Source organism: Erpetoichthys calabaricus, chromosome 5, assembly GCF_900747795.2.
Source record: "Erpetoichthys calabaricus chromosome 5, fErpCal1.3, whole genome shotgun sequence".
NCBI lineage: Eukaryota > Metazoa > Chordata > Cladistia > Polypteriformes > Polypteridae > Erpetoichthys > Erpetoichthys calabaricus.
In genome coordinates, this window is record NC_041398.2 from 102,010,778 (window position 1) to 102,037,266 (window position 26,489).

Sequence of the window (26,489 nt, forward strand, 5' to 3'; positions counted from 1 at the left end):
ATGTACTAAAACAGAATGGAAAAAAGAAAAAAAATATCAAGAACACAGGTGAAAATACTGCAGCTATTAACCCGTTATACAATCAATGCCTATACAATACCAGCTGAGCCAAGCAGCATGCTATTGGCTGTCAAAAAAGGGGCGAGTGTGACTGAGTGCTGACCTTCCAGTACAGTTGGGCTGCAATTTTCATTTGCGTAATTTGACATGATACAGTGACTGAGATCGGAAAATCGGACATACTCCAGAACAAAAAAGTTGTGCAATGCGACATTGGCTTTAGGTGCTAACAGTTTTGGAACTCTCTAAATGGTTTCCATCTTAATATTGGCTAAATATTTAAACATTTTTATTATTTTTTTAGCCTTCTTTTTATATGAGATCCTTTCATATATTAAAGGTATTAGATGCAAGAAAATAAATTTTAATTTTAACACTAAAAATCTTATTTTGTGTAGATAACAGAAACGAATCCAAACCTGGACCTGTCCCAGCAAAAGTTCAGAAGGAGAGGAGAATGCTGGAGCGTCTTGTTAGTAGTGAATGTAAGGCTGAGATTTTTTCCTAGCTAATTTTTCTTTCTTTTTTTTAATAATATTTTTTGCATCATCACTTTTAGAAGTGCAATGTAGTACATTTATTGTCATTTGATTTTTACGTTCTTTCTAAATTTGTCCTGCTTCTCTTTCTCACTCATATTTTTTTAAGCTTTTTTTCTGTAGTTTTGCTAGTTCACGCTTAAATACTCAGTCATCAGTTGTGTATTTGATATTCATGTTTAAGAAATATTTTTCCCTGCTTCTTCTGAAAACTAATTCCAAGGAATCCTTATTTTGCAGATAACCACAAATACTATAAATCTCTAATCTTCTTTACAGTGTATATTTAATTCATAAAATCACAAAGCTGATAATATTTGGTATTTTGTTTCTATATTCCTGTTTCAGCAAGTACATTTGTAGCTCTTGATGACTTTGTTGAGATAACCAAAAAATATGCAAAAGGCATCATCCCAACTAGCCTTCTGATGAATGATGATGATGACGATGATGATGATGATAATAATCTACAGGGGAAGAGTCCAGAAGATCTGCCGCTAAATCAAAAGGTTGATAGTTTTATTTTACTTTATTTTTCAATGTAGATTACATCATCCATATATGTATTTGTCTATTTATTAATTTTGTTGTTGACATCTAAAGTGTTGTAAACACCTACATCTTTGTTTAATAATTTATTCCAGTGCTCCTCCCAATTTTCTGCTTTGTTTTGATTTGGTTGTTCCTAAAAAGCAAGGTCAGATATGGAATTTTCCACGTGTGGCATTATTTTGTCTGTCAAAATGCTTTTGATTTTGGAGCTTTTAAATTTGTGTGTTTGTGTATAATATATACTAGGGGGTTCGCCCCCTGCTCGCTTCACTCGCCAACCCCCCCGGCCTGTAGTAAGTGTTAGCCACTTCGCATCTCTGCTACTCGTGTTGTGAAGAGACAGGCTGAACGCACCCCAAGGAGATGTGGTCGCTCCTCCAAAATCTCCTGGTAAATGGTGACACAATGGGAAACAAATACTTTTTATTTTCTTTCTTTTTTTTTTTTTTTTTACCCTCCTCTTTGCTCGATCAGCTGCGGGCTTGCTGCTGCCGTGCACGTGATCTGCATCTCGTGCAGCACTTCAAACAGTTAAAAGCCTGTACAGCAGCTGTCCTACTCTTTGTCTTTTATTTCCGGCCCCGGCCGTGGTTAAATCTCTTGGCACAAAGTCTCGTCTCGCAGGAAGTGAGTATTTGATATTTTACTTTATAATTTAAAAAACGGAAGAATCTGAAAATCTAACATCATCACATCAAAGTTCGACAAACTCTGAAAATAATGATACAATATATATATATATGTGTGTGTAATATATATATATATATATATATATATATATATATATATATATATATATATATATATATATATATATATATATAAAATATATATATATGTATATGTAGGTTTTAAAATAAGCCCGATTTAAAGCATGACAAAAAACTTGACATAAACATGTCACGTAAAATCATTGCACTTTTAGGCTTATAAATATATATAGATATATATAGATTGAGAGAGAGAGTGTATGTGTGTGTGTGTGTATATATAATATACACACTAGCCATGTTACCCAGGAAATATGTTTTCCCATGAAATTTCCTATGACAGTAGGCCTTGATTAAAAGTGCTGTTAGTTTATCAGAAATATCAGAAGTACTATGTGACTACTTCAACTGAATACTTTTCTGTATACAATATTTTATCTAATTTTGTTTTTTACTGGGTTAATATTACTACAGTAGCTCACTGGAGCTCCTTACTCTTGAACATGCCACATGCAGTTACACATAAATAAAACATTCCTGCTGTAGGTCAGTTCTTGCTTTTCCTAGTGACTTGGCTTTTGTTGATTGTCATTGCAAAACACTATTTTAAAGGAAACTGTATTCTTTTTGAATTCAAACAGGTGTTTAGTAGGAGAAATGTTCATTTTTGTATAAATTTCACCCTGAACCAGATCCTAGTAGCTTCAGATAAATTTAAATTTAACGCTTTGATCTGTAATCTTGTACCATTACAGAGTTTTGCCGGTTTTAGATCTACAGTAGTGTACACTGAATTGTGATTTCTTTTGATTTTTTACGTACAACAGTGATGTTTACAGGATGCACATTTATATGGTTCATGCAATTAACGTAGTTTTTTAAGTGTTGTGCAGAAAAGAAGAGGTGAAAATAAATTACATTTAAACTATGTACAATGTTCACCTCTATTATGTTCTGTCATCGCTCCTGGCTTGTGTTGTACTCAGCACTTAAAGTGGGCTGGTACTGTTTCTGCTTTGCAAATGGGAGCATTGCAACACATCATGGTCTGACCTCCAAGGGAACACACCAGTTTTCCTCAGTATGTATGTATTTCACCACCAAGGCCCTCAGACCCCTGACCCCCCATTAAAATTCTTCGAAGTTTATGAATATAAGCGTGCTTGACAATCTAAGGGAAGCAGTTTTCAAATTTTTATATGTTATACCACATTGCGAGGAGTAAGAAGAAACCAACAGAATAGGAAGCACTGCATGTACCCAATGTTCCAACTTGCTAAACTTTTGTTAGCACCCGTAGTCTACATAAAGCGCCAGCCACATTCCTCTGTGCCATTCCTTCTCAGCGCTCAGCCATAAAAAAAGGACATGACACTTTACAATAGCCTGCTCGTTACAGTGTAATTTTTGACAAATATTAACAAATTAAAAAAACACAGGTGGCTAATTTTTTTTTTCCTTTTTCATTAATGTCACAAAATTTAAATGAAATAAGTCAAAGTATTTTTTTAGATTTTGGGTTGTTTAGTTTTTATATTGTAGGGTTGTTTTTACCCCTAAATATTAAAATATTGAAATGTATATGTGTGTATATTCTGGATCCTTCTGTTTAAAAATATTTTTCAAAAATTAAAATTAATTTTCCTACCCCTGAAATTAACACATCCCTCATGTTACAATCAGGTTGCTGTTTTAACTGGCATTTATTATTAAAAAATTTCTTGATTGACATTGTGCTGTGAAGGCATGTTGTTCTTGCAGTTCACATAATTTACCTTTACCTTTAATTTTTACTTAAATTTAGTTCTTGAGTTTGTGTCTTTGTAATTAAAATACAGATAGTAAAATGTGCATCATTTGTAATTCAATCATACTCTAATGACAGATAACTAATTCACAAGATGGCTTGGTGTTCAGCCACAGTGCAGCCAACCATCCGCTTTGAACTACCATTCTAATATGCTGACAAGTGTCCGCCTTGGAAATTCGAGCATGTGGTCATTAATGGTACCTGTGTGTTAAATACATAAGTATTCACTATTTGCGCAGTATTTTTTCATTCTGATTTACCTGCCTTGGACTCCTCCTGTCTTATGATATGTATTATCAACAGTTGCTGATTTCTGTTTATATATATATATATATATATATATATATATATATATATATATATATATATATATATATATATATATATATATAAATAAGATATTTATATACTAGCTGATTACCCAGTGACTTCGCTCACTTGAGTGCAAGAGAAAAAATAAACTGTAGTCTATAAGTTATTAAACAGTAAAACATTAACATTTTAAGAAGTAAAGATACGTTGAGCACTACTGGAGTGGTTTCGGGTAAACTACATTTTAAAGGCGGTATAACACAACAGGTAAGTAGTACTAACAGCAGCTAAAATGTATTTGGATCATCTCTCGGTAGTAGATCACTTTTGAAAGGCGCTACACGACCACTGTGGTATTCAAATTACATTTTCTATGTGATCGTCCAAATTTCTGCCTGACAACCTTGCACTATGGGCCTGTGATTTAAGAGAAAAATAATTCTGATAGATGTGGACGCTACTCTTCCGTGCTTAACGAGCAGAAGGTACAAACAATTCCCAAGTCCAAGACTTTACATGAAGAGATCTCTACATCTTCTTAGATGTAAACTCTTCATCATCTTAAAATAATTGATCACAAAAGCAACCTTGAATGTTGCGGGGTTTTAGTGACCCAAACTCACCTTAAGGGACAGTAAGTAGTCATGCAGCGCAATTTACAAACCGAGTGCTGCTTCGATGGCGCCGATTACACTCATTCGCAAAGATTTCCACTCTCCCAGGAGCCGACGGGGCACTTGAAGTGTCACAAACAGTGCGAGAAGAGAGGACACTGCCCGAAACTGCGAAGCTCTCGACCCAGCGGAGCAGCCCGACATTCCGCGCCTCCCAGCGTGCACTTTGTTCTCACGACCCCTTGCCGCTGAAGGCGGTCTCGTCTTCACATTGTTTGCAGCTCGGCGAACGAAGTGATTAGTTCCTGTATTATAATATGTTCTGTGGTCATACGTAATTTCCATATTGCGTGGTCATATGTAATTTCCGTTTCATATGTAATTTCCATATCATGTGGTCATACGTAATTTCCGTTTCAAACACGAAAAGAATTTTATATAGATATATATATTGTTATTTTTTTCTCTTTCTCTCTGATTACAGATTCTGAAGTATCCTCTTCATGCCATAATTGAAGTTAAGGAGCACCTTATAGATATAGCTTCTAAGGCTGGAATGCATTGGCTGAGTACCATCATACCTACTCACCACATTAATGCTCTCATTTTCTTTTTCATCATCAGCAATTTAACTATTGATTTTTTTGCTTTTGTTATTCCACTGGTCATCTTCTACTTGTCTTTCATTTCTATGGTGATTTGCACATTGAAGGTTTTCCAGAATAGCAAGGCCTGGGCGAACTTTAGAACATTGACTGACTTGTTGACGCGCTTTGAACCTACTCTTGATGTTGAACAAGCAGAGACCAACTTTGGCTGGAACCATTTGGAACCGTACATTCATTTTATTCTGTCAGTTTTTTTTGTGATATTCTCTTTTCCGATTGCTAATAGAGAATGGATACCATGCTCTGAACTTGCAACAATAGCCATTTTTTTCAGTATTGCAAGTTACATGAGTATGAGCACCTCTGCTGAACCTTACACCAGAAGAGCCATTCTCATAGAAATTGCCTCTGCATTATGTGGAATGATGAAGGATTTGCCAGAAAGCTTGTCATTACTTCGTTTCTTTGGTAAAACGTTTCTGACTATTCCAGTTGGCCATTTTATTGTGCTTAACCTAAGTATCCCTTGTATCCTTTATATGTACCTCTTTTATCTTTTCTTTCGGATGGCTCAGTTAAGAAACTTCAAAGGCACGTATTGTTTTTTGGTCCCATATATGGTGTGCTTCATGTGGTGTGAGTTTACTGTGGTATTGTTACAGAACTCCTCCAGCATAGGACTCATTCGGACCTCAGTGGGGTATTTTCTTTTTTTGTTTGCACTGCCAATTTTAATGCTGGGAATTGCAGTTATGATGGTTATTCAATTTATTAAATGGTTTATCTCTCTAGAACTTATTAAGATAGTAGTAACTTTGGTTTTATGTGCAATCCCTGTTGTCTTTAGATGGTGGACAAAAACCAACTTTTCTGTGGTGGAGATGGTCAAGTCTCTAACCAGGAGCTCAATTGTTAAGCTTATTCTTGTTTGGATTTCTGCGATTATGCTTTTCTGCTGGATCTACGTTTATAGATCAGAAGGAATGAAAGTATATAACTCCACTTTGACATGGCAGCAATACGGGTTCCTGTGTGGTCCTCGTGCATGGAAAGATTCTAATATGGCTCGTACTCAGATTCTCTGCAGTCACCTGGAAGGCCACAGAGTTACATGGACAGGCAGGTTTAAGTATGTCCGTATAACCGAGATTGAAAATAGCGCAGAGTCGGCCATCAACTTGCTACCACTGTTCATTGGAGACTGGATGAGATGTTTGTATGGTGAAGCTTACCCAGTATGTGATCCTCAAAATGTGACTATCGAAGAGGATGAACTCTGCAAGCTGAAATTCCTTACAAAACACGAATGCCATCTCAAACGCTTTGACCGTTACAAATTTGAAATAAATGTTGGGATGCCCTTCAATAACAAAAATGGCAATAAGTCTTTAGAAGAAGATGATGCCACCAAAGATATTGTGCTAAAGGCAAGCAATGAATTCAAGAAGGTTCTTCTTACGTTGGGGCAAGGAAGCGTTGTAGAGTTTAGTACCATCCTAGAAGGGCGATTAGGAAGTAAGTGGCCAGTGTTTGAGCTAAAAGCCATCCGGTGCTTGAATTGCATGTCCAAGTTGGTACCCGTCGGCAGGCAATTCAAAATAGAGTATGACTGGAGGAATACAGTTAAGCATGCATTCAGATTTGCTTTCGACTTCTTTTTTGATCCCTTCTTATCTGCTGCTGTAAATGCATAGTGCTGCTTACCCGAGACTCTGGTATATAATACGATTTCTGTTGTTTAAGACACTGCTAAAGTTATAAACAAAGAACAGCAATTATTGTGCGAGTGTGTCTCTTAGTATGCTCTCGGCACTACAGTTTAAAAAAATACAAAACTTGTCAAGCACTTTATTCTGTTGTAAGCAAAACAAACTGCATGTATTGGTAAAGTAACTTATGTTGAAATCTTGTTCCGCAAGTGGTGTTAGAGGTGAAGTAACACTAACAACAAGATGAGAAAGTGGTCTTAGTGCAGCACATTAAAGGTAACAATGCTCTTTAAACTTGAATGTTTTTTTCTCTTATTGTGTTTCTAATAAAGAAAAGAAGAAACAAAGTGATCACATTTGATATGCTGCATTGCACAGTATTATCCATTAAATAATTGAATGGCTATCAAAGCTTGGGCTGTAGTGGAGAGGATTAAAGTAAAAAAAAAAAAAAAAAAAGATGAATTTTCTAATCATTTGTACAAATTTCTTTACCACTGTTATACAAGTAAGCTGTACCTTTTAATCCAGTATGGATACTGTACATTTGATTAAAATAAATAGAAAATAAATGTTTTGCAAATGCTGCACTTTGTTCATCTGGTGTTACCAGAAGCACTTTGAGTTCAGCGTTTCACAAGAGAGAGACGGAATATCTTATTGCCAGTCAAATATTACAGCATGATACTTAACTTTTTGATTATGCCCAAACGTCTGATTAACTTAGATAAATTATTAGAAAGTGTATCAAATACCAAAAAGAAAAAAATAATAATAATTGAACTGAAAAGAGCAGAGAAGTTAGAGAAAGTGAATCATTTGTTTTGTTAGATATTATAGGGGCAGGAGGGCTTCTGATTGACGGAAAGCGGAAAATAGCATTTGTGACTGAGGTGAGATGAAAAGCCTGTTAACTTATGTGAGAGACTGAGAATTAGTAAAACGAGCAGTGTCATCTTTCTTTTCACAGGGAGAAATGTAGAGCACAGTATTACAAAAAATAAAATAAGCAGGAATGGATAAAGCCTGTTGCTTTGGTCATGGTTTAAATAACTCTGTTTCCCTTTTCTAACGTGTAGAACATTTTGTCCATATTCCATATGTGAAGACCCATAATATCAATACCTCGCCTGCCTACATGGAGTTAAAACGGTTAGCTCTTTAATACTCCATCAATTCATTTTTGTAAGCCTGTACACATATGTGAAGGGTGAGTCTGCTAACCACTTCTGTAGTAGTGCTGCTGAGGAAGCTGACTGCTGCACTAACTTTGCGTATTCTTCTCAGGGATTTTTTAACTGCTCCCTGTTACTTGCATCCCTTATTCCACCAGACTTGAGTGGTCCAGTGCCTTATGTGGATACGACTTTCAGAACTTAAAAATAGTTCAGGATGTGTTGTTTGAGCTTTCACTACTGACGTATTCTTACAGATGCTACAGTCTGTTTTTTACAGAAGGCTGCAAAAACCTGTATGCTCCATTGGTGTGGCTTGATTCTGTGCCAATTGAATTGTAATGGGATTGAGGTGAAGGAGTGTGGCACTGCTTGGACTGAGTAGATTTCCTTTATGCTTGCCCCTTCTATGAGGGAGCAAGTGAAGAAATGGTGCCATAATGTGCAAACAATTAGGACAGTAACAGATACTAGTAACACTACACTAATTACTCACTTGCAGGGGATCTCCACAAATACGCCGGCCTGGCAGGGTTAGGACGACTGTCTTATTTTCAGTTCAGTGTGATGTTTTGAAGCAGACTTGAGAGTATCACAGTTTGAATCTTCACACCATTACTTTAGCGTTACATACACCAAGGAGCTCCTAGTAGATACTCTTCTTAAGATAATATATTTTGGTGCCACATTGCCCCAAGACGTGGCATGATTTTTTTGTTGATATAATGAAGAATGTGGAATCTCTGAGCCTGGAGGAAGAGGCTGTTGTTGTGTGGTGGCATATTGGTGTGATAAGACATCTGAGGTGTGTCAGGGTGAAAAGCAATATTTTTGCTTGGAAAAAATGTGGATTCAATTATTCAATTATCTTTTGATCGCTGTTATGGTACATCAATATGGAGAGGTTACATATTAATTACTTAATTATTAGTTTTTTTTCTTAATTTATTATTTATTCTTCTGTTACAGAATTTAGTTTTCTTATTTTCCCCCTTACTTATTTTGGATGAAGGTCTCCAGTTTTTCTCTCTCTGGTAACTCCACTGTGAGTCTTTGGGGGCCATGCTTTCCATCACTTTAGTCACATCTGTTTCTTTCAGTTTGATATAGATTAGGCATCTTGATTGAAAACACTAGGTTTATTTTAAAAACACTTTCATTAGCAGCAGAAGCAAACAGTTAAGTGAGTTCTGTGAGCATTTTGGTTGATCTCTGGCTTGCTTGTCTTTCCAACATGGTCGTCCCTAGAGTAACAATTGTGAAAGTAGGTATTTATTTCTGAAAGCCCAAGCATTCTTGTCTGCTTAAAGTGTGCCTTAGTACATCCTTTGATTGCAATTTTTAATGTAAAAATTCACACTACACTGCTGGTGGCTGGTTTCAAAAGCCTTTACTTTATGTGTAGTGAATAATCAGTAAGAGGACACAGATCAGCGTTTTGATTTGTTTTTTTTGTTTGTTTTATATATTTGCTAATGTAAAGGTTCAAGGCTGTGTTTTTAGCTTTTTTTCCCATCTGTTTTCTTGCATGATTGGCTGTTACTGAGAATCAGGCAGGAGCATTAAGCTGTGAAATACCAGAACTACATCGCAACCCAAATACTTGCATCTGTGTTCAGCTGCATGCAGATGTTTGGTACTGTAAGTCAAGTCTTTCTTTCTGACTTCTAACAGTGTCATCCAGTCGATAGGCTTGTTTGTATACTGTATATGATCAACATTCCCTTAGTAAACTTAATGTCATGGATATATTTTTTATACCAGATGTTGTCATTCTAAATCTATTGTTTAAAACTATTGTTTATTAAAATATTTAAAACTAGGGAAAAGAAAATGAAAACTATTTTTAGCTGCTCGGCACCAGATAATATAAAATATTAAGGTGTGGTGATGGAAACTCTTGAGTTGTATTTGTTTATGGTAAGTCATTAAGGGCATAATACCTAAAGTTTATTATCTTCTAGCTGTAACCCCAGATTATTGAAAATGTGCCTTTTCTTGTAGAATAAGTGATTTAACCTGTTGAAATGTATTAAATATTCAGTGAGATGGGAGTGCAATATATTTTTCAGTTCATTGTACTCTGGGGTTTGTCAGAACAGTGGTTTGAGACTCGTCTCAAAGTGGCCTACTACTCTCACTTTAACAGAGACCAGTTTGTTTATATTTGATCTGTCAACAAAGACCATTTTACTGCTGAATTAAGTTCCATTTTTAATTGGATCAGTTTCCTTATTTCTGCCTGGAATTACAATCAGGCAACAATGAAATTCAGAAATGACTTCTTCACTAGTACATGTTTACATATAAAACAATGCGTTCTTCATATAAGCGGGCTGTTATGGCTTTTTAAATTTACCTTTGGAATCCAAACATTCAGACTAGCTCTGGGAAATGCTTTATTACTTGAATATAAATTGTTTTAGCTAACTGGTTTTCTTCTTTAGGAGTATTAAACGGGAAAGTGAGCCCTGAGAGTTGTTATAGAATGACAGAAGTAAAATATAGGACCTTCATTTTTTAATATGTGAATTGTTATTTGAATATAAAGCACCTATTGGATAGCTTCACTTTGAGAACAGTAAAGCAGCATATCCAGTGAAAGGGAATGAACCTCCGATTAAAAGGCTGGTTTGAGGAAAGCCATGTAGGCATTGCTGCATTCCAGGACCAGAGGATCAGATGTGTTTAACACGAGAAAATGAACAGTCGAGAGCAGTCGGTGACGTGCTGCTGGCCAGGAACTGCAGACTGCTTTAAAGTGCAGAAGGCGATTGTTCCAGGCAGGGATGGATTTATTACATGGTTGGTAATTCTCCCTACTGTGGCTTTCCTCTGAAGTGAGTTTTGCTTTAGTAGTCCAAAACTTTGTTTTACACTTGCGTACTGATTTAGAGATGAGAATTTGATTACTTGTCGTCTCATGTTCAGTCCGAAGTATACGTGGCACTCCAAACCCCAATGATTCAGTTTAAAGCAAACTCTGCAGTTTCACTGGAGGACACGTGATGGAATACAATTTACTACACGACTTGTGCTGTTTGGAAGACTTGACGGTTGGTTTTGAGAGAGACTGTTGAGTTTTATTTAAGTAAAAGAGTGGTTCTGGTTTTAAACATTTTTGCATACAAAACATAGATGTTCTCTTGCCTATGTAATTTTACATGGATCAACAGGCAAACAAAAAATCCAAAAATTAGACCTTTGCAAATATTAAAAATAACTTCTTTGTTTAGATCTCATTTCTGCTGCTTTCATAATCTCGTCTTTGAGTCCATTAATAGGCAGATATTACAGGGACTTTCGGTTTGTACTCCTTTTACTTTTTTATTTTTAATTATTGCTTAATGTTATCAAAATTCCTCTTTAATAGAGGAAAACAATATGTTTGATGCTTTATGCTAATAGGCAAATGCAAGGTTTTATTGAAAAATAGGAGAATAACTTGAATAAGTACTTGAGTTAAGATATACCTTTCTCAAACATGCTTTACATACTTAAATATAGTGATGGTAATAACGATACATTCATTGCATTGAAGAGCAGCATTATAGATGAACATATTTGAAATTTACATTTTGTTTTATTTCATTTTTTTTAGTAGTGTACCACTCTTATGTGTACAAGCGGTATACTGGCGTTAGCATTTTTACTCTTTTGTTATTACATTGATTATTTGCTCTTGTCAGAGAGAATTACTTATTTCAGCTTGTTTACAATTTGTTGTTTGTGTTCAGATTTCTCCATAATAGGTGACATGTTATCATAATGGAGCACCAGAAAAGTTACCTCATGTCAGAACTGGACTGGTTTTCCAAGTTGTATTCTGACTCTTAATGTTACCAAGATGACAGGGGCCTCTTATGATATTAAAGTAGACTAAGTAAGTTTGAGAATATTAACATATATTAAAAAGGGGGGGGTAATAGGGGGCACCTTCACTGGTATCTGCTTGGTTACGCTTCCTGCTTTTAGAGATTTGATTGTCTAATCTGAAGTAACCATGACATGAACTAATAATGAACCTCTCTGTGTCAAAGGGTCAAAATCTGATCAGACCTCACTTGGAGTACCCGTGCTGTTGGTTTTTGTCTTTAATTTGATGTACATTGTTGTCCTCATACTGTATGATATACTGTATGCATTGAGCTGTACAAAAGTGCAGTAGATAGTCTGAAAATTCTGAAAGATTTTTAAAAAGCCATACATCAAACACTGCATCATCTGAGCTTTACAAAATACTAAATTTAAACATGAAAAGCTTCAGCAGTCCCATGTCCACTAAATCTTTATAGTTTTGATCATCTTTAGAGTTAAGACTGTACATCTACATTTCTGTTGCGTCGAGTAAATGTCCATCTATATGTTGTGTTTTATATTAATGTTTGAATTGTTTATTTTGTTCTTCATTTAAGAGAACAGAACTTGATGGGTATGTACAAAACTTTCCTAACTTGTGAAAATACATATTTATTGCTAATAAGCTTTGCATGTTAATTGGCCTGTGGACCAGTATTTTCAACTCTGCTGTAATATTCAAGTTAGGCTATACAGTATGCTTTGTCACATGTCTGGTGATTAGTATGGAAAATGTTTTGTTACATGTAAACGGTTTTTTTTTTGGAGGTAATCCATGTTATAAATTAAAAGCTTGTTAGTACTTTTTAACATATGCTATATGAAGGAGGCTTGTAGACGGACTGTAATGCAGTTAATCCAAATGTCATTAGAAGAGGCGCCCGACAATCAGTTGCTTTACATGCCCATGTACAGTTGTTCTGGCAGCAGTATTTTCAGGAGTTTATTAGTATACCTGATAGTTAAATTCTTTAGTATGCTATAGATTTACATTCTTGCACTTACTGATCTTTTTAACAGTTTTAAAAATATAAAAGGTTTTGGTAAATTTATTGAAAAAGTTGGTTTATAGAGCATGTTGTGCTGCCATCGTGCACACGGACCCTGAATTAACGTATTCAGAAGGGGTCCATGTCCTTATGTTTGTGTGCATTTCCTGCAGGTGCTATCATTTCATTACATCCATCCATTATCCAACCCGTTATATCCTAACTACAGGGTCACGGGGTTCTGCTGGAGCCAATCCCAACCAACACAGGGAGTAAGGCAAGGAAACAAACCCCAGGCAGGGCGCCAGCTCACCGCAGCATTTCCTTATAGTTTTATGATATCCCGTAGGCTTGATTAGGGCCTGTGTGTTAACCTGACTTCTGCCTTGCATTCATTACTGCCATCTCCACAAAATACTAGCCCGAATGAAGGTAAAGACAAGTATTTAATATTATTTCATAAAAGCATAGAACATTGGCCTCAAAAAATGGCTAGATGGGAATATGGTACATTTGTAAATTTGTTTGTTCTGTCTACTCTTTGTAAAACAAAAACACCACTTTAGTCAAAGTAGTAACCTGTCAGCTCCCAAGTAATTGTAATATTTGGGCAATATAGCATTAAAGAGACAGTTACCGGTGCTGTTGAAAGGATTAACTGCCTGTTTGCCGTCAGGTCTTGATAGGTGCCATTTATGCAGAGTTTGCTTGTATTGCCTGACAGCATTTGCAGTGAGTAGTTTGCCTTTGTACAGAATATGTCACAACTTCAACAGTGACAGTTCAGGGTTTTTTTCTTTGTTCAGCTGATAATGAGCGTAAAAAAAACACCAAAATTAGGTTCACATGTTTTGATGAACATATATTTTGGTTTCACATAACATATATTTTTTCATAGGCTGTTTTCATTATATGATTGAAAGTATTTTCCAGAACAATTCTTTATGCAGTCATATGCACTACTAACCATTTAGTAACACAAATAGTCATCTTTCTCACTAATGTTGTCTGTTGATTTGAAAGTATTTTTTTCTGCTTGTAGTGCATCTGTTTGCAAATTCTTATTTTTCAAAGAAATACAGGTATGTTTTATGTCAAATGCTGCCTTATATAATTATTACTAACTTTTATGGTTGAAGTGCCTATTATGTACATTGTCTTTGGTTCATTTACAACACGGCCTAGTATCTTTGTACTACTAGCTTGCTTTTTTGTCCCTGACTTACAATGTTGATGGTCCTGTTCATCATTCTGTATTAACTCACAATGTTTAATAAATATTTAAGTGAAAATCTTTGTGTTTTTTTTTTTTTTTTATGTCTGTTCACGTTGATGGTGTCATACATTCTGAGGGCCCACAAAAAATGATTTGTAGCACAAGTGTGCAGTAAAAAGTCAAAGACAAGCAATTATTCAAATATCTGTGTGCCGTTTAACACTAGAATTACCAGAGCTTACAAAAAAACTCGTAGATCCGGCCCACCTTAAATCGCTTCTTAAATCCGTTCTCAGCTCTCCGCCAGCGTCTTTTGTCTTCTAAATGTGCAGATAAAGACAAGCTGCAAGCAGCCGGCTATTCCATCCCCCCACCGACTTAGAACGTGCATGAACTTCTCCCAGCTCATGCCTTGATTGATTATGTGGGATTGAAGTGGAGTTTTAGAGTGGAAATAATAGATTGTTATTTGGAACACATGCATTTCATGCGTATTCCGTTTCTACAGTAATCTGTGTAAACAAATTTTTAAAACAGAAACGTTTTTCATTTTGTAGTAGTAAAATGTAAGCATAAACTATATAATATATGAAGCCTGAAGTCCAAATATCAAAGAAACACTTTCACAAAAGGTACAAGTATAACAGAACAAGTGTGCTTTTATTCAAAAATATAAAAAGCCGCCTTAGCATGCGACATTGACATATATTCACTACGACTGCCGTCGTCGCGCAACAGTATCAGCTGCTGACTGGAAAGCAAAAGGTCACGAGTTCGGTCCTGCACCTTCCTTTTTGAGAAGTGAACTGCTCTTATTCTTACTATTTTAGAATAAAAACATACATTTGATTTCAGTCTCTAATAGCCAGTGTAATTTATGATACTTGTAAAGGTTAGCTTTGTCTTTTTTTCTTTTTTTTTTTTTCTTTCACTTTTCATTCTCTCAGTTGTGTTCAGGATCCTTCCCCTCCCCTCCCCATCTGACACTGCTGTTTTCACATAAAGACACGCTATAGCTCTGCAGTGTATCACGATACATACTACCGCTATTTCTTTTATACTCCAGGACATGCAGAGTAAAGCATAGTAAAGAGCAGTAACTTCAGCGCTATATGAAATCATCAGACACTCCCCATCTGACACTGCTGTTTTCACATAAAGACGCGCTATAATGCAATATTATTTTTTAAACGAACAGTGTCAGATCGGGTGTGAATTTATACTGCCGCTGTTAGAGTCAGATCAGAAGCTGAATAAGCTCCTGTTCTGACTCTAAGTAAAAAGCATGAATTAATCAACAGAAATAACTGCAATCGACATTTTAAACTTAATGATTTACAGTGCATACCAATTTAAAAATTTTGTGTCTGTTTGAGGTTAAAAAGAAAAAAAAAATAACACTTTCTCCCCAGCTGGGAATCGAACTCATGTCTCTGAGGCACGGTAGGGTTGCTGCACTCTGAGTCAGCAAATCTTAATGTTACGCTACGGAAGGTGTTGTATTGTTCTTGAACCTTTTGTGAAAGTGTTTATTTGATCTTTGGACTTCAGGCTTCACACATTCTATAGTTTATGCCTACATTTTGTAACATTACTAAAATATGAAAAAGTTTCCTTTTAACAATGTGTTTACACAGATTACTATAGAAATGGAACACACATGAAATGCATGTGTTCCAAATAATGATCTATTATTTCCACTCTAAAACTCCAGCAGTTCCGTCACTCCCAGATAATCAAACAAGGCATGAGCTGGGAAAACTTAGTGAATGTTCTGTAACAGTGGGGGATGGAATAGCCGGCTGCTTGCTGCTCGTCTTAATCGGCACATTTAGAAGACAAAAGACGCTGGCGGAGAGGTGAGAATGACATTCTCAGAATTACTAGATGCTATAAACTCATTTCGGAGTCAGAAAGCACCAGGTTCTGATGGCTACCCTGCTCAATTTTATATAAGAAAAAATTCAATTAAGTTATTTCCCCTTTTTTTAGCAACATGTATAGAAGCCTAAGACAATAAAGTTCTACCTCAAACTTTTTGCCAAGTGTTAATTAACTTTTTTCCTAAGAAAAATAAGGACTTATTACAATGTGTATCATACAGACTAATCTCATTTCTGAATAATGATGTTAAGATACTCTCAAGTTCTAGCAAAAAGGATTGAGAAAATGCTTCCTCAGGTAATATCAAGACGACCAAAGAGGATTTAGTAAAAGTCGACACAGCTTCCAATCTTAGATGCCTGTTTCATGTAATATATTCACCCATGAAGTCCAACACTCCGGAGATCTTACTTGGAGTACCCATTGAGCCATTGGCTGTTCAGTTTCGAAAATGCTTCTGAGATAAAGGGGATTTTCAGAGGACTTGAACAGAAAATATATCTATATGCAGATGATATGATACATACTGTATATATCAGACCCACAAAATTCAGTGCTTGTAGCCCTTACTGTACTAGCAGAATTTCAAAAGATATCTAGATTCAAAATTAATTTGAACAAAACTGTGCTTTTTCCAGTGACTTCTCTAGCAAGCAACATTAGATTGAACACCTTCACTTTTATCTTTGCAGATCAGTTTAAATACCTACAGGTCAACATCACAAGTACATATAAAGCTCTTTTTCAGTAAAATTTTGCAGTCTGCTAGGAAAAACTTAAACAAGAAATGCATAGATGGTCTACCTGCCATCTTACTTTAGCAGGGAGAATTAACACTATCTAGATGAATATCTTCCCTAAGTTTCTGTTACTATTTCAGAACATTAACAAATCATTTTTTAAGAAATTAGATTCAATCATAACTTCATTTATTTGGAATTTGAAATATCCATGCATCCAAAAGGCGACCCTACAACAACCCAAATCAGAAGGTGGCATGGCTCTACGTAATCTTCAATTTTATTACTGGGCAGCAAATATACAAGTTATAAAAACCTGGACATTGACACACATAGATGAGCAAACACTATCTTGGTCTGCAATAGAAATTAAATCATCCAGTACTTCTTTATATTCCTTGCTTTGTACTCCAGTAAATAGAAGGTATCATCAATATAATAACAACTCAATGTGCTTCATTCACATATGAACCAATGCAGGTTGCCCTTCAAGTCGGAGAAGCTTTTATCTGTGGCACCTCTTCATGATAACCACCTTTTTCCACAATCTCAAACTTACACAGTTTTTAATGTTTGGAAAATGTATGGGATTAAATCATTTAGAGATTTCAATATAAATGTGTCTTCACCCAATGAGCAATTACACTGCAAATTTAGCTTCCCATCAATATAATTTTTCCACTATCTCCAAATTAGAAACTTTACTAAATGAAATCTGCCCAATTTTCCTCACCTCCCACCTATTTCTATTCCAGAAGAATTATGGATCAGTCTTGAAGACTCAGATAGCATTTCTGTAATATATTAAGTAGTACTAGGGTGTTGTACCGTGTTAGACATTATGAATGTAGAGAAAAGCCAAGCAAAATGACACCTTTTACTGGCTAACTAAAAAGATTACAATATGCAAGCTTTCGAGGCAACTCAGGCCCCTTCTTCAGGCAAGAAGGGGCCTGAGTTGCCTCGAAAGCTTGCATATTGTAATCTTTTTAGTTAGCCAATAAAAGGTGTCATTTTGCTTGGCTTTTCTCTGTAATATATTAAAACATTTTAAAGGTCCCTGCTTTTAAAGATCCCAGAGTTCAGTGGGAACAGAGAAGAGAAGGAATGGAAGGCAGCCATAGAGAGAATTCACTCGAGCTCCATATGTGCAAAGCATTTAATTATTCAGCTTATCTTCTATCAAGCACATCTATCTCACTTAAAATTATCCAAACTGTTTCCAGGACAAGATCCAACCTGCAAACTTTGCAATCGAGCTCCAGCTTAACTGGGCCACATGTTTTGGGCCTGCACCAAATTAACATCATTCTGGACAAAAAATCTTTATATGCCTATCAGACACCCTTGGTGTCCCAATCCTTCCTAATCCACTAACAGTTGTGTTTGGTGTACTCCCTGATGGGCTTAAAGTGGAGAAGGACAAACAAACTGAAATTGCCTTTACTACACTACTGACATGTGGACTTATCTTCCTCAACTGGAAGAATCCTAGCCCACCTCTTTTAAGTCCGTGGATAACTGATGTTATAGTGTATACTATTTGAAATTAGCAAAAATCAAATTCTCACTTAGATGATCTGTTCACAACTTTTTAGGATCTAATCAATAACATTTTAGAATAAGCACTTAGTTTGGAGTGAAGAACTTCTTTCCTGCTTTACTACCTTTACTACTCTTAAAAAAATTACTCTGGCTGTTGGTCTTTCGCTCTTTCTTATGGGTGGGGGCTGAATTGGTTTAGTTTTGTTAAGTTTAACTTGATTGTATGGAACATTGCATGCTTTTAATGAATTCAATGAAAGATAAAAAAGTAAGTATACATACACAGTACAACAACTAGAACTGGAGCATCTGTGGCAATCTAAAACTAGCATCACTGTTAGTAGGAATGTAGCTTGGATATAGTGAGTACTGTTGTTTTGTTTGTGATTGTTACAGTCGGACTGAAGATTCTCATTACATTAAAAAGAAATGGCTGTTCCTCAGCAGGAAAGTGTCAACCCAATTCAGATATTTTTGCCTCCTTTTCATATAAAACTTGGACTTATGAAACGCTTTGTGAAAATGATGAATAAAGAAGTTGAGGGATTTTGATCTTTTTTGAGTCTGGTGTTTCAACAAAACTACTGTAATGCCAAAATTAAGAAAGACATTTTTTGTTGGTCCATAGAGCTGATACACCATCAGTGACAAGATAGATAGATAGATGGATACTTTATTAATCCCAAGGGGAAATTCACATTCACAAGTGAATCTGCTAGTAGTTCTGGAGCAAATCACATGGAAGGCATTAAAACATGTTGAGAATTTTCTTGGCAACTGCAGAGCACCAAAGTATGTCTAACTTGTTGACAATGTGCTTTAAGCACAGAAAGCCATGGAGTCAGTCAGTAAAAATTCATTGGCAACACTTTACTTTCGGTACTGTAAAAATGCATCTATTACTTGTTTACTCTTATGTTACTAGACCTTAACAAAGACTTCTTATGGTCTTCACAACACTTACAAAACATCAGTAGATAGGTTATTCATCACTGTGGCAGATTGACAGATGGTAAAATGACTTGTTAATATGAAGGATTCACAGGTCTTATACTAAATACATAATATCAACACAAATCTGTCTCAGGCCACCTCTGGCCACTCCAAAGTGAAGTTTTGTTGGTAGCTCACACTGCAGAGATGAAGAAACACTTTACTGACGCTTCAGAAGTGTTCTGAAGACCCAAAGAAGTGTACAGTATGTTACCTAAAAGTAACTGAGTAATAGAGGTATTTTTGCAGTACCTAAAATGTCATCAAGATTTCAGTAAGACATTGCAATAATGGAAAAGTGGTATTGGGGCACATGGAATCCATCAGTGCAGGCTGACTATTGTTGAACACTGAAATGAGAAGCATCACATGAGGAGTACAAACAAAAATCAGCAACAAACTATTTTTGCTTGTTTGCATAAGTGGTAGAGCAGGCCCTGCTTCTACCAGAAACCATATTGATATTTGAAAGTGAGTGCCCTTAATGAAATGATTTCCCCATTTTTCATACAAAGCTATTTACTGTGTATTTACATATTAACACTTATTTTGATTCAATTTTTCTTTACATGTTTTAGTGTTCACCTTTACTACCCAAGTGCCACATACAGGACCAACTGTACAGAGGAGAGTCACCATTAGAGCCATTGCTACCAAGGCATTAAGAGATTGAACTTCTCTGAAAGTGAAGGAGCTGCAAACAGCAGCTATAGCTGGTCTCATAATAACCGTCATGGCCAAGTAATCAACGTGAGTCTCGTAAGTCAGTAAGGAGAACTGAACTTGAAATGTTGTGCCTTACAAATAAACCGTAAATATTGTGCCAAACTCCACAAAATGATTAATAATGCAGTGCTGTGTATGACACACTGATCAAACAGCAAGGGTTAAAAAAGGTCTGCTCACAGGAAGTCCTACCTGCTTAGTATTTTCATTTGATTTAATGTGATTGGTATAATTTGTTAATTCCCTACTGAAAGGTTGCTGGTTCGAATCTCATAACTGCCAGAAGGGATCCTACACCGCTGGGCCCCTGAGTAAGGCCCTTACCCTGCTCCATGGGCTCTGTACAATGGCTGAGCCTGTACTCCTACCTCCAATTCTTCATTTTATCTTTAATATAGAAAACAAATCGACAGTTTTCAGGCTGTAGCCCACTTCTAAGTGTTTTTGATTATATATTACTAAGTTTGCATGGTTATTTTTTACAACTAATTTGGTGACATTTTCTTTGTGATGTTTATTGCTGCATTTGTCTAAACATAACAATTTGAGCATGAAAGAAACAACCCACAGCCCTGACTTATCATTCAGAAATGGAGTATAAAGCATGTTAAAAAAGTAAGAAATAGTATTTTCACTATTGTTTTTTATTGTTTTTTCACCTGCATTATTATCATTCTTTAATTTAATATTATTTATTGTATCAGTATGCTGCTGCTGCTGGAGAATGTGAATTTCCCATTGGGATTAATAAAGTATCTATCTATCTATCTATCTATCTATCTATCTATCTATCTATCTATCTATCTATCTATCTATCTATCTATCTATCTATCTATCTATCTATTGAGGTTTTATTGAATGTAAACTAAGAACATTTGATGATGTATTTAAGTTAAATTGCGGAAAAAAAAGTCAGACTCACCAATGCCTATGAGTTTCCCTTTATTTTCCTATTTTTAGTGATTATTCTCCGATTATGAAACTCAGTACAGATTGCCAACAGTCCATTCAACGTGTGGCCATCATATTTCCTTAAACAAAAGTGTATTTCCAGTTGCACAGCTTCACTCAAAAATATGAAATGATTCTTCAGTGCTTAAGGAGGAAGAACATTTCAGTTCCCCGTGGACAGCTTAGACAGCGCAGCACTTCACTCTTACAAATGTTTAACACAAACTGTTAGCCACTGGAGGGCACCAGCTGGAAAGAAATGATTGACAAAAAAGGAGGCAGTATATTCTCATTAGTTTATGGTGAAGCCATCTTTTTTGCTTACTTCTCTTTGTTCATATTATACAGAAATTACGTTTAGTGATTCAGCTTTATTATAATATATACCTTTATTGCGTCTCATCAGCGTTCTTTCCTTGAATGATTAAAAATGACCTGAGGTGGCACAGAAGTAACCTCTGTCTCTGGACATACTGCACGTGTCTGCAGTCTAAGGGCTGCTGTCGTTTGCCCCTTAAACTGGAGGAGTGATCCTGCACCCTGAGCAGTACTCATGGTCTCACCTCAAGACTGGCCTTGCACTTTTGTTACTCAGTATCTTCTCTTTAGAACACAATGAAAACTAAATCTTGTGATGGATGGCCAGGGACCTTGCCTCACAGGGAGGTCTGGAGAAGCAGGGGACTGGGAGAGGAGCAATTCCTTACCCAGGACGCAAGAGGGTAGCCATTCTGGATTGTGTGGGAGCCACAGAACTGGAAGGCTCAACCCTGTGGGGATCTGTGGCCACCGCCAGGGAGCACCCCAAGGACTAAGGAGCCTTGGACCACAGGACTTCCACTACACCAGGAAGTACTGCTGAACCAGGAGTGCCCATGCAGCACTTCTGCCACACTGAGAGGTGCTGCAGGGAGATCATCAGGGAGCACCTGGAGCACATCCGGGTGCATTATAAAAGGGGCCGCCTTACGCCATTCAGGGAGCCTGAGTTGGGTGGAAGAGGACGGAGCTTGCAGGAGAGGAGTGGAGGCGGTGAAGAAAAAGCAAGAAAAAGAGAAAGGAGTGGAAAAGGACTGTGAGTCTTTGGGCACTGTAGTTGTGCTGTGTTGTAAGGAGGAAACAAAAATAAAACGTGTGTGTTGTGGACATCTGATGTCATGTCTGTCTGTGTCCGGGGCATCTTTCTCAATCTTTACAAAAAGAACAACCACCACCCTAACAGCTATTATCTGGACTTACCAAAGCTTGCCATTGTTACCTGTCCCCTCTCCCAAAATTGACATCTTCCATATTTCATAGCCTAAGGTATCCATCTTGTGTTATTCACCGTGTCACGAAGCTGTCCTAGTCCTTAGTTCTTCTAGAGAGTTACCATGCTGTGGGTAGCAGAGAGTCGTTATAAAGAATTACAGTATATACAATAATTATAAAACCCATTCCCCAAATGAAAAGGGACAGTGGAAAAATTAACAGGATATTTGTAAGATACAGAACAGCAAAAGAAAAATCACCTCCAGCTTGTTACTTTGGGCAAAAGGGGGAACCATGCTGGAAGTTTTGTAATCAGTTTCAACATGGAGATGAGTGTGGCTGTGCCAGCTGCAGACTTTGATAAGTTTTTCCTGAAGAAGAAAACTGGACCTCTGAGGCATTTAGAAATTCTTCCAGTGCTGATTTTGAGTCAGTGTGTCATTTCTTTAGTGTAGGGTGTGAACAAAGATTGCATCCCCATGATACTCACGGCACAGCCTGAAGCCAGGACTGCTTTTAGAATATCAGATTCTTCCTTTCTCGTATTCATTTCTTTTGACTGTGAAACTCAACATTGCAGCGGATTGATCAGAAAATTGTGATTATTGGTAAAATTGATTTTACTGTGCACTGTCCACTGTGCAATTCATTTTATAGAGAATAAACAGGTTAGGGCACCATTGAACAATATAGAGCCTTCAGAGAAGTGTGAGTGACAATGATAGGACGAGTTTATTGGAGCAGTTGGCACGGGGTAAAGAATTGTCTTTACAAAAATCCATCCATCCATTATCCAACCCGCTGAATCCAAACACAGTGTCACGGGGCTCTGCTGGAGCCAATCCCAGCCAACACAGGGCACAAGGCAAGAACCAATCCCGGGCAGGGTGCCAACCCACCGCAGGACACACACAAACACACACTAGGGCCAATTTAGAATCGCCATTCCACCTAACCTGCATGTCTTTGGACTGTGGAAGGAAACCAGAGTGCCCGGAGGAAACCCACGCAGGCACAGGGAGAACATGCAAACTCCACGCAGGGAGGACCCGTGAAGCGAACCCAAGTCCCCAGGTCTCCCAACTGCGAGGCAGCAGCACTACCCACTGCGCCACCATGCCGCCCCTTTACAAAAATGAGAAGACAAATTTACAGCAGAACAGATTGGACTGTCTAATCATGTGCTACACAATTAAGGGTCACTGTCTTCAAAAGATTCTTTTATTACTAAATCTTGTAGAACATCTGATTTTTATACAGCATGTATATGTACAGTCTGAGGTGAAAAAAATATTTGAGGGTCTAAATGAGTGAAATGTGTATCATTCGATGGCATGATCAGAGCCTAAGAAATGTTATTGAATGGTGAAAATCCCAGCAATAACAAGATGACTGTAACTGGATCTCATTAGATCTTCACTGAAGAGCTAAACTTCCTTTAAGAGGATTGGAGTAATCCTTGATTTTAAAAATGGCAATCACACTTAAAATGAATAAACTACAGATGTCAGAATATTAACTTTCTGGATTAAGAAAACAACAGTTAGAAAGAGCACAATTCAAAAAGTGGTTGAAAATAAACTAGAGCTTAAATAATTCTTATTATTTTTACTGATGCTACACAGCGTATTTGGACCTGCCTTTATTGTTAAAATTTTAAGACAGTTGCTCGGGAAGCAAAAAGTTGCTGCTGGCCTCAAAATCTAAAAAGAGATTCATGGTACCGTCACATAATGGTACCTGCTTTCATGTTAAAGTCCTGTAGCATTTACACCTCACAAAAGTCTGTACATTTTGTAAAACACTTCATTTATTGCTAGATTAGTGTGCAGGCATTGTAACGTAGAGTGCAGAGTGATTTGGGACAATCAAGCAAGCTTTATTTTATAAAACGCCTGTCTATAGTGGTCACTGTCCCCAGGTGCTTTGCAGCTACAGAGCCATGGCAGAAATGTTTCAATTTTTGTTAAATTTTTGCTAATTATACAAATATAAAAAAAATAGTCTGCAAATAATGGAGTACATGATTATGTGACCTTTGAGAGCCACCTGTCTGCTGGGATAATCGCCATGTTGACTTATGAGGACTTCTTTGCCCATGAACCACAACGTCACCAACTGTGCAGTCTTCAGCAACACACAAAGGGCTGAAATGGTGGGAGGTCTCAAAGAATGCAGCGCAGAATCCTAATGTGTTCCAATAAGTGCTCACAAAAGTCAGTCAAAATCCTTGGCTAGTCACACATGGGCAAAGGAAGAATATTTATAATTAAAAGATGTATTATAAAAAAAAATATTCTGTAACAAGAAGCTCCGAGAAGCATAAAAGACACAGAAGGCAATGCCTTCAAAATGGGCAATCACAAAAGTAAACACAGTCCCAATAAAACAAAGTAAAAGTGGTCCAAAAATGCAGAAATTCAATAACAATCAAAAATAGGAAAAACCACTAGAGAACTCACCAACTATCTAGTGCAGGGGTAGGCAATGTCGGTCCTGGTGGGCCGCAGTGGCTACAGGATTTCATTCCAACCCAATTGCTTAATTAGAAACCAATCACTGCCAATCTCAGACCTTATTTAATTTTATGGCTTGTTAGTCTGTGCAATGTAAGGCTCTTATATCGTAGGATATCCAAGGATATCATCCAAAAGATTTGAAGCCTAAAACAGATCATTTTCAGTCTGTCGCATTTTTCTATTAAGTGTTTTATTAAATCAAACAGTGCATGATGAACACACACAGATGTAATTGGGGAAAAAATCTAGCTGGAGAACTGCTGGCTGCTTTGTCTTTTACATGTTATTGCTAATAAGGAGAAATTAAAACACTGAATGCAGCAGTTTAAGATTGAAATAAGCAATTAAGGTTGGAGAACCTTAACAAGCGAGACCACTAAAATGAAGCATCAAAATGTCACTTAAGCAATATGTGCTTCATCAGCAATAATTGAGTTCTCGTTAAGGAACTGGGTTGGAACAAAAACCTGCACATACTGCGGCTCTCCAGGACCGACATTGCCCACCCCTGGTCTAGTGCATACAAATGTACGACACAGATTTTACGGTGGACATGTTTCCTGGGGAACCCCCCACATAATACAAGGATCGAGCCAGAACAAGCCTAAATTTGACAAAAAAGTACATAATCACATAAATAATAACCATCTGATATATTAAGAACATAAACAAATGCATCCAACATAAACAGAAGAGACATGAAATGGAATTTAAAACATAAGCTTGGGGAAAACTCTGCGTGAAACTTAACAGCAATGACATCTAGAGTATGGAAGAAAGGATTTCTTGGTTTCAGTGTATTTCACGCAGACCCATTAAGACGCAACATTTTTTATCAGTTACAGAATGTTCTGTTTTACAGGAGCTCTCCAATTTGATGTTGTTCCATGATATCCTCTTGTGAACTTGGATGAATCTGTGTGAACATACTTCCCCATTACTAAAAAATGTTATTCTGATAAATATACTGTAGAATGCCATCTCTCCAACACACACAGATAAAGCAATAAAACTAGCTTGATCTGTTCATGTTTGCTGCTACTGAGTGAGATTCTATATTGTGCATGGGGCTACTTTTTCTTTTGCCAATCCGTACTTGTTTAGGATTAAGCTGACAATTTGGGGATTCATTTTGTAGCCTGTTGTCACGCATGTGTGTCAGAGGGTCACCTTACGGGCTCATCTAGGGTATGTACGTCCACACCAGGACAAAAGGGTGACACTATCATTAACAGAATCCTCTCTTTTCTCATCCACAGTGCCAAAAAGGCATCCCATGAGGACAAAGAACCCCGTCTTTCCCATCTACAGTTCTATAAGAGCCGGCCACCCCCAGGAGGTGGGGGTTGCCTTTGCTCTCGAGCCAACCATAAGACGCAGTTCTGCAAAGTCAGTCTTGCACTATTGAGCCATTTGAATCTGCTAAATGGCAACTATTGCCCTCTCTTTTCTGTTGTTCTGTGCCACTGGGCACCTGTTTTCGTTTGTGCCAAAGCCAAGGAATTTAAAGGGACAACTCGGCAGGCACCACCAACAATTGTCATGTCTTTATTCATTCACACTGTGTAAATGGAAAAAATAAGAACATAATATGAAATGTGTTAGAAATGTGTTAAAAGTTCAAACTAATCATGCATGTGACCAGGGACTTTATCCTGCATTGTGGTTTTTTGTACGGAAGTTCAGTGTTCATGCCTAAACTGTCAAGACCACATCAGCTTGTGCTTG

At 36.9% G+C, this 26,489-nt stretch overlaps 2 protein-coding genes across 2 annotated transcripts in view; one reads left to right on the forward strand and one right to left on the reverse strand.

The window, feature by feature from the left end:
- The window catches only part of LOC114651843 (wolframin-like), a 41,258-nt gene extending 27,030 nt beyond the window's left edge, over positions 1-14,228 (forward strand). Inside the window, exons 6-8 of the mRNA XM_028801859.2 lie at positions 459-545; positions 948-1,108; positions 5,082-14,228. Of these exons, the coding sequence (XP_028657692.1) occupies positions 459-545; positions 948-1,108; positions 5,082-6,899 (2,066 nt within the window). The 3' untranslated portion in view covers positions 6,900-14,228. The remainder of the gene's footprint in view (positions 1-458; positions 546-947; positions 1,109-5,081) is intronic.
- LOC114651841 (janus kinase and microtubule-interacting protein 1-like) overlaps positions 1-26,489 on the reverse strand; it is a 558,596-nt gene that overhangs the window by 467,509 nt on the left and 64,598 nt on the right. The window lies entirely within an intron of this gene.